Source organism: Montipora foliosa, chromosome 10, assembly GCF_036669935.1.
Source record: "Montipora foliosa isolate CH-2021 chromosome 10, ASM3666993v2, whole genome shotgun sequence".
Lineage (NCBI taxonomy): Eukaryota > Metazoa > Cnidaria > Anthozoa > Scleractinia > Acroporidae > Montipora > Montipora foliosa.
Window position 1 is genome coordinate 5,654,362 of NC_090878.1, and position 10,000 is coordinate 5,664,361.

Below are 10,000 nucleotides of genomic sequence, written 5' to 3' on the forward strand. Positions count from 1 at the left end.
AACCATTCCATGGTACAAAACGTGTTTTACAATGGTGTTCCGGTTGAAGTTTCCACTGAAACTCTATAATCAGCAGTTATCGTTATAACCAATCACTTTAGATTTTAATCATATAAATTAACCCTTATTTGGAGCATTTCACAATAATTATTACTATGACAAAAAAAACTGCAATGATCAATTCACAGGAAATGAAGCAAAGTATTCTCAATGTTGGCAAAATAATAATGATCACAGTGATGCGGGCAGATCTCAATCATTTATTACCTTGCTGTCAACTCAAAGAAATCTGAGAACAATCCTACGGTTAAACTGCATGGTTCACCAATCCTATTCAAGCATAGACACAGTGTGTGTCAAATCTACCTTAAATCCAACTTGCCCTTGTGCTGTATAATTTGTCCAAGTTGTTCCATCCGTGGATGACTGTAGATTGTATGTCTTTACCCACTGATCTGCTTTGGAATTCCCCTGAGTTGACACAGCACAGATGATATGAAGTGACTGTAGATCAATCTCTAGATACGGAAAACTGTCGCTCGTTGATGCACACCATGATGATCCTTCTGTGTAGTTTAATCTCCCATTTTTGGCTGGTGTGTTGGAACTGAGATCAGATGAAGATTTTATCTGTCCATCAAGAATAAATCCTTTCTCTAACCCAAGAGCATCTTTTTCACAGGATGCTAAAGAGAGGAAAGATATGAGATACAGTATATGTCTGAACTAATTGTCTGGATGAGACGTGATTTTCATACACATCATTCAAATGATTTTCATACAGTCATAAGCGAGAGATTAGCATGGGTACAATCTTTTTAATTGGCCCAGTAGAATTGCAGATTTAATTTAAAATGCATATCAACTTTTAACCAATTTTGCTAATTTCAAGGCAAACCATAAAGGAAAGTTCAAGCACTTCTTTGCCATACTTCACAAAGTAAAATTAATATAAACAAAAGTTCCTAAAAAATGACTTTTGAAAAAACATGACAAATCACTTTTTCAGTGCCAGAATACAATGGTCCCCTGGACTGATGACTGATCTCTCATAAGGCATCATACAATTTTTCTCTCTCAGTGCTGCAGGGACAGTCACATGCTTGTAACATTATGGCCTGACAATGTGATTCGGAACTGTAAGTTGGACCAAATTACGTTCGACTTGAGATTCCGACGTCACTATTCCTTTTTTTTCCTGCCATTACCCGTTTGTCAGTTGTTGCCATTTGTATTTGCATCACTCCCTTATTTTATGTCTCCATTCAGTAATTACCATTTAGGTTGCCATTCGCAACTGAAAGGAGATAAAGACGTCTGTTTCAGTGCTCCGAATGTGAGGTGTGTTTACTGTAAATTTAATTACATGCTAAGTATTTCGGAAATTTGCTTGCAGTTTTCTCAATATGTCATTAATTTCTTAACTTCATTTATTTCTTCCATCTTTTTACTCATTTTACTAATGAATATTTTGAGGTCTTTAAACTCCTCTTGGATCTGCTAGCTTGCGGCTAGACTTGACAAAAAGTGAACTCCTTTTTTTTACCTAAACACGAAAGACTCGGAAAATGTCTGAAAAAGTTTAAAATTGCTTGACACTTGAAAAACAAGAAAACGATACTACCGGTAGTTTTTATGCCTTAGTTGTTGAACAGCTGGTGCATAAATAAATATTATTAAATTATTGTCTTCAATAGCAACACTTTTTTGATCATCTATGACTTAGATTTAAACGTCGCACTGCAGAAGTGTGACATCTGAATTAGCTGTTGAACTTACGTCAAATTTAAGTCCTACTCAATGCAATTGAGTTGACACATGGAAGTGCCATGTTTGAATCAGGCCTAAAATCAAGACTGCTGATATATTCTTTCTCTTGGTAGTAGATCGTGACTGGTCTGTGAGGAAGTTGTGCTGCCATTGTACTTTAGCAACCAATCTGCAGCTCATCAGCTTGGATTCTTAACATTTGTTCCATTTATTTATAACCTTTTTAGTCTTTGTGGACACGTCTTCTAGGCATGACCACTGTGCTATCCATTGTGTCTGAGTGAGTGTAACAATAGAGTGACGTCACATCGCATGGTTTTGTATGGGTACTAAGGTTCACTGAACATTTTCGGGAATTTCGGCAACAGTAATGTTATTTTTGGGGGCCTGATCAGAAAATTTCAAAATTTTCAGTAGGTCTTGAAAGAAGGCAATGGAAAACGTCCAAACACTTTTGTCCATCATCCTGCTGGAGGATAATACTTCATTGTTTAGCCGCCTTCTTTAACATAATTATGTTTGATCTATATCAACCTCATTCATCCAGTGACAAGTTGATTCTTATAACGGCTTTGTTTCGAGAATAGGTCAACTTAAGCTTCATAGTAACACTTCTTGTGTTGTTGAATATCGAGGCATATTTGTAACGGAGATTAGGGCAAAAAATCTGTCAGCTAAAAATTCTAAGGTAACTTTCCTTTTTTTTCAGGAACTTGTCTGGTTTTCAGCAAAGACAAATGGAGAAATACTTGGTTGTCATTTTTAATGGAAAAAGGAAAGGCATTTTGGTATAATTTAATTGTTTCCATCTCATAATGAAAGTAATACTATTGTCAACATCATCAGCGAAATGTTTATGAAATGTAGCTAAAGAGAGTTGTAATTTGAGGCAGCAGTACTTCCGCATATCAACTTTTCTTATAGCATAGCGTGCGTGCTAGTCCAATCCAAATCCTATTATTAAAGCGACTATGGTGTATTTTTCTACACACCCATGGCCATGCGTACATAACATGAGGTGTGCAGTTTCATTTTAGATCCCAAGTTTTTGTCAAGTTTTGCGGATTCCCTTGTAGTTGACAGTGAATGAAGGAAATGGAAGAACTCAGGGAGGACCAGCCAAATTCTTCTCCCGGCATTGATTTTTTTTTTAGCAAGCAGGGAAGTCAACCAGAGCCAGGGGCAATGAAAACGAAGCACAAAAGGCCCATGCCACACAAAAAAATGCCCAAATTGTAGTTGATAAGCACTCAACAAGAACGAAAAAGACCACAAGTTGGTCTGTGGCAACTTTCAAAAGTAGAAATTCTTGTTGTTATCATTGTTTTCAATTACATTTGTTCAACCTGCTAAAAAAAATTAATTAGAATACGTAAAAAATTGAGGGTAGAGGTTCCATTTAGGGAGAAGGGAGAAACAGCCAAAAAATAGGGAGACCAAAGAACTAGCACGAAAAGGGAGAAGTGAGAATGTGTTAAAAACGTGACATTCTCTACTTTCGTAAATCCCATATAATACACCTCTTTACCCCTCAAAAATTTGCATAGGCATTGTGTCCCAAGAGAAATTGAAAACAATGATTATGCAAAATTTTGGGGGATAAACAAGATGTATTTGGGAGCCTTACCAAAATTTAATAGATCTGAATAGATGTTAATATAAGAAACTGCACAGATCTGTTCCCCACTTCCCTGTTAGCTTTATCTCCGCCAAAATTCGACAAGGGAATTTGACATCCAAGTTTCAAATTTGAGTCTTGATTTTCAATGTATCCAACATTGAAGTTTTTAATTTGACATCGAAGTTCTGAATTTGACATCGAAGTTTTGAATTTGACATTGAAGTGGAAAATTCTGAATTTCACATTTGACTTTCAAGTTTGAATTGAACTTCACGCATGAATGACTTGACCTTGAATTTCGTATCCTTGGTAACAGTAACCACTGATGTAGTTGACTGAGGGTTCGCAAGGCTTGGAAAGTGGTACACTGTACAGGAAACATTAAGGCCGGTTTACAAGGTACGATTTGTCGGCCGGTTTTGTCGGGCCGATAATCGTACCGTTTAAATTGTCAAAAACTTGTAATTTTTCCTCAAAAGAAGAATGCCGATAGCTTTGAATTCCAGAGGGTCCATCGAAATTGAAAAGCGCAACTCCTCTGAAGGAAAGCCGAGGCAGATCATTGCTAGATTTTTACGATATCCATGGATTGAAACTCACTTTAATCCAACCGCCGTCCACAAGCTTGGACAACAATCTTCAAACCGCCGCATGCCCCATGATGTGTTTGCTGTCTGTGACTTGAGCCCGCGTTGTCTCACACACCCTTTATTACAGCAATTCTGCAGTAAGTGATCCCACACCACATGAAGTATCACATGAGGATTTGGTCATTAAGTAATCACTGTCCAAGCTCAACTCAGTGAGTTTCGACGCATGACAGAGGTCTCTTTTGCCTGTACATGTACTTGTCAGCCCGCGAACACAAAAGAAAAGAGACTTTTGCTAGCAGGGAAGTTTCCCGCTGCACCGGCTAAACAATTATATTGAGAGAACACAGGGTAGACCTTGGGTATCCAATACTTTTTTAAACCTGTAAGCTCCACTGTTTGAAGTATTTTGAATGGTCAACGCTTCACGCTTTACTAATTTCTTGCTTCATTGTTTGGCCACTTCAAGATATTCTGTTTGACCGTACGTGAGATTCAGAGGTCACATCGGAAAATCGTGACACCTCAAGTGTTTGTCAAAACATGGCATTTTGGAGACTGAGGTCTTTGGAGGGTCTGCGTGCCTTCCATGTTCCTTTTATGTCTTCTGCGTCCATTCAAAGGTCAGGGCCAATGGCAAGGCCATGGTGAGAACAAAATGTTTTCTGTCTTTTGTGAATGGCATGTGTACTAGGTTTTCAGAAATGAAGAGCCATAAACTGAAATGCCCATTGAACACCGACAACAACAACAATAATTATTGTATTTAGCTAAACAATTATGATAGTTAGTGGATGGCTTACCAGCAAATAACTAAAAAAAGCTAATCAAGGCAGGGAATGCCAAATACACTGTACAAGAACACACCTGAGTAAGACACTGAGCAAGACAATACATCAAATCAATACAATAAAGATAAGAGAGGCTGCTAATTTGGCAATGCCACAAAAGTAGGGTACATCATCAAAAAGTAAGCTGGTACTACATGTTAAATTTAGTTCTCTGTAGGTATTCAAGGTCTTCAAAGAGCAAAGTTCTTTGATAAAGTCAAAACATCCAAAGGAATTTAGACTGCAATTGTAATGTTACTTCACATAAACCCGTCAAAGTACTGATCAGGGAGAAAGGTGAAAAATCAGGGAGGAGAGAGAAACAGCCAACAAAAGTAGGGAGGAGAGAGAAAAATGAGTTTAAAAATAGGGAGATGAGATATTTGCCTACCCGTTCCTCTCTCCTCAAGATCAACAAAACAATCGGAAAAGTGTGAAAAGTATTAAATCCGAATGTCATTTTAAAAATACAGCTACAATGAAACATGTTCAAACACCTCAATCATGCATTACCTATAAAATAAACAGTATTACCAGATTTCCTTTGTGAATTTAGCTTGGTGCAGTGAGAAGAAAACACCTGCAATTTCCTGGAGTCTGTCACCCTTCCAACAGAGAAACAAGAAAAAAAGGACCCTGCGGAATTTGTGTAAAGTCTAGGTTGAGTATGCGCAAGCCGTTGCTTGGAGACAGTCTCAAACCCAAGCCAAGTCTCAATTGCACTCCTGGATGCCATATTGATTTTCGTACTGAAGGCTCCACTTTGACCTTTGCCTTGTCAAAAATATGATGTGCATGCTGCCTAAACCGGTTTGACCGGAGTGACTAGCCCAGAAACTTGGGATGCGGCAACTTAAAAGACTAGAGACGATTTTTGCAGAGCCTCTCTTTCTCACCCTCTGGTGAGTTTTAAAGAGATTCTGCTCACAGGGTGGGAGTCAGTCTTCAGCAACTGCATGTGAACTCGGCATCATTCTCTGCAACATTCTCAACAATCCAAACCCTTTGTTTACTTGGGCATTTTGACTTTGCATCTTCCAATGCTTTCCAGCTTTGCGAATGTGTTTGAACTTTGTCAACACCAAGGAAGCGTGACTGTGATTTGACGACTGAGTCAATGCAGTCATGCCAGGAGACCCAGGGAAATAAAGAAAGTTTCGGTTGACTAACTACCCGGCTAAGGGTCAGTTTATTATCAACGGTCAAAGCCGTGGCCACTTTGGTGATAAAGCACCGCCTTTGCAATCTGTTTTGTTGCAATGTTCACCGCCTGATGTGCTCGCAGGACTGCTATTGCGTTGATGGGTTGAGATGAAAGTTCAATCTTTGTCAATTGATTCTGATGTGAAATTGTGACCGTGGGAATATTTTATCCAGGAATATTTGACTCAAATTGGTGGCACCTGACAATTTGTATCCAGCCTTGGGATTTTATTATAATTACCGTTGACAACCCTGAAATTGAGAAATGGCTCAAATCGCGTCGGATCTGGAAAATAACCACACAGGAAGGAAGCTACAAGTATCCACGATTGCAATAAGGTTAGGCTTGAGATTTTTTTGACATAATTATCTTCTCAAACTTTTTATCGGGATTCTCATACAAATCCTTATATTTTTGTCGGCCATGCTCACACTGAGCTTGGAGCGCCTGTGATCTAACATGACCCGAAAGTGACGAGCCATCGAGCCGCATACACTCATTCTTCTTGACTGGTGAGCCGCCGAGCCACTGTATCTGACATGACTCGTAAGAGATGAGCTATCCAGAAGCAAATATACATTCTCTTCAGTCTTGACTGGCGAGCCGCCGAGCCGCCGAGCCGCTCTTTCTAACATGTAAGCATAAGTGGCCCTGTATTTTATAGTTTAGCTGATCATTTTACGTATAATTAACGTCTGTTGACCAAAAACCACCCAAATTACCAATTTTTGGGTCTCTCTACAGGTACCGGCAATCAATGTGTTTTTGGTCACTTGGGATAAGTCTTTACTTGGAGTTGTTTTGTTTTCTGTCTTTTGTTTGTTTCGTTTTACGTAATTTCTGATTCGGTACTTGCAGAAGCTGCCCAATTTTTCGACGAAACATTCATCCCAGACGATGAAATAATACGCCGGACATGTAATTAAGGTAAATTTGGAGCGAAAACAAGCGAATATTTTGAGAGGCGAAACGTGACTCGGCCACGGACGTTTATAAGAAAATATTCTCACCTTTTCAGCGATTTCAAGGCTTGAAATTCCATCCAATGAACCAAAATCCTTTTCTTTATCCTTTCTGGTGTATTTAGTGTTAAATTTAGGTTCAAAAACTTTGATAAAGCCGCGCCGTGACCGCGATTTCAAATGACCTGAAGTAGAACGCCCATCATGTAGGCGTAATAAAAGCTACAAAGACGAGATTTTCAGGGAAACTGGGGCCATATCTCCCCAGTAAACACGCCAAATTTCACAGCCATGGATGAAAATGCCGGCATTCTATCATCTTCAGCGCTGCCTCACATATTTTGTAAAACTCGCTAAAAAAAACGAAGAAGGCTGGAAAACGTTTGCAATTCCGTGTTGACCGAGATTCTGGCATATTTCAACAACCACACAATCACACACCACGTCGCCATTCAAGCTTACAGGATCTACATCTACATTTTCATAATTAATTTGCAAAATTCTATAAGCAAAACTTGCAAATTCCAGTGCAAAGTGTAGATAAAATGAGTAACTAAATGTGTGCAAGTAAGGTAATAAAGACATCATTGGCGATTTTTCTTGTTATCATTGTCTATTTCGTCAGACGGACGTATAAAAAAAATGGACGCCAGCTCCATGGACCATCCCTGTGGACCCGGTTCATGGACTCTTCGTGGACGCGGTTCATGGATTACCCCTGTGGACTCCCTCTCATCCTGTAATTAAGTTACAAGCAGAAAAACCTTTAGACGAAGGAAAGAAGTGATCCTCACACTTATCTGGCCAATTGAAACAATTGTCTCTTAGAGACACCTGAAAATTCAGATCAGACCTCCACAACCCCGTTGCCAGAGTCTCTCTTGTAACCGGTTACAAGAGAGAGTACAACGTAGATTTGATTTGATTTTAGTGGTGTACACCACTAAAATCAAATCAAATCTACGTTGTATCGGCTCTTGCTTAAAATATTTAGTTTCTCAACTTGAAATAAAGCCGATCATATCAAGCCACTGATCCAACGTACACCGACAGGAAGATTGTCCACGGTTGCTTGCTTCAAAACTCTACAAGAGAGACCCTGGCAACGAGGTTGGTGGTTCCAAGAGGGTTCGAACCCATGACCTGTGTGATGCAATGCTCTACCACCTAATAAGCTATGAAGAGGAGGTCAATTTATTGGGGTCATTTGTTCCGGTGAAGGACTCGATGAATGAAATGAATGTATATTTGAAGTGCAGGTTATAGATGAATCCCTTTGGAGCCACCAAATAGGTGGTGTAGGTGTCTATAACAGACAATTGTTCAAATCAGTAGCCCATAACTTGGAGCGAACAACAGCCCTATATTCCTGTCACCGCGTTTTCACAGACCGATATATTTTTAGATTGAATTTCCCGCGAATGAGACTCCCGCTGGAGTCCGAATGACCAATCGCAAGAAACTAACTTGACTTCATAACATCACCGAACCGGAAGTATCTTTGTTTTTTTGAGGAAAAGGTAGTCCACAAAAATAGATCGGTCTGTAAAAATGCCATGACATAGGCTTAGTATGGAAGTTGTTCGCTCCAAATCATGGGCTCCTGCTTAAATTGTCCAGATGAGTGCGAAGATCACTTCTCTCTTTCATCTTAATATTTTCTGCATGTAAAACGTGCGGAATTTACAATATGAGGGGTGGTCCACAGGGGTAGTCCATAGACCCGGTCCATAAAGGGGTCCATGGACAAGGTCCACAGGGGTGGTCCCTGGACCTGGGGTCCATGTGTCTTATACGTCCTCGTCGGACAAATTGTAAACGAACTCTCGACGCCGTATAAATTTATATTGGATTGCAGTACATGCTGCAACGAATGCACTTGAAGGCAATGTTTGCTTCATTTTAGGTTCTTTTTGGTCAGATAAGACTTTGAAAAGCGGTTTGATAAGCTCGAATCTGCCATTTTCGAGGTGTCTTGAAAACAAAGACTCCTAAGACCACTAAAGCCTGGTTTTCATTAGCAGCGCAAGCACAAGCGCACGCACAAGCACAAGAATAAGTAGCCTATGCTGAAAACGAACGTCGACATAAGCATTAAATGACAACCACGGCATCCTTCACTCTGTTTAAATGCTCAGAGGTGGAGAATCTGGAACGAGTGCTTTAATTGGCCAGACGTAGCAAAACTTCCTTGCGCTTTAACATGGTGCGTTTCGTTTTCACACGACACAAGCGAATGCAAGCATAGGCGCAACCACAAGGAAAAGGAACAATTTTGATCCTTATGCTTGTGCTGATTCACTAGTTGCATCAACCCCGTTTTCACGGTGAAATAATCGCTTTTATGCTTGTCCTTGTGCTTGCGTCGCTGGTGAAAACCAGGCTTAAGACCCTATGACTCGAAAGCGAAGAAAGCAACCCAAAACCTTCAATTTGGCTAACCCTAGGCCTAGAGTTGGATTTTAGGTGTAGGGTTAGCCAAATTGAGGGTTTGGGGTTACTTTCTTCGTTTTCGAGTCTTAGGCAAAATCTCCAACAGCTATTGAGTTATAACAATCGTTTGCCTTGTTTTTCAGGCGGTTTTGTGGCTGGCTACGGTTGCTTATTTTGACTTATTTTGGAACTGAATTAATCACTGATTAGCTATCATTACTGTGGCGACTGTCCACACTAAATTGATACCTTTCGATTTATAGGCTTTTTTTGTGAAGTGGATGTCCAAACGTGAGCTGCTTTGTTTGACTGTGAAATTGCAGTAGAGTAAGCGAATTAATACGCTTTAGCTTGACTTTTCAATTAGTAATTGTTGCTGTTGTTCTAAACTGAAGAGAGAGGGTGTAAAGATTATAAAAAGATAATCAGTCAAACGGAAAATGTTGTGATAGAGATAACTGTGCATATATTTTCAGGTTTAGTTGTTGATTAAAATTGGTGGTTATTGTTTGCAAGGCTTGTTTTTTACTGCTGTCAGCTCAGAGGTGTTTGATCACTGTAAACTGCATACACTAACGACGATTAATTTT

General features: G+C 39.6%; 1 protein-coding gene across 1 annotated transcript in view; it reads right to left on the reverse strand.

Annotated features, from left to right (window-relative positions):
• The window catches only part of LOC137974333 (uncharacterized), a 65,909-nt gene that overhangs the window by 49,812 nt on the left and 6,097 nt on the right, over nucleotides 1–10,000 (reverse strand). Inside the window, exons 3-4 of the mRNA XM_068821258.1 lie at nucleotides 367–686; nucleotides 1–63 (exon numbers count right to left, since the gene is read on the reverse strand). The exon at nucleotides 1–63 is cut by the window's left edge and continues 91 nt beyond it. Coding sequence (XP_068677359.1) covers nucleotides 1–63; nucleotides 367–686 — 383 coding nt within the window. The remainder of the gene's footprint in view (nucleotides 64–366; nucleotides 687–10,000) is intronic.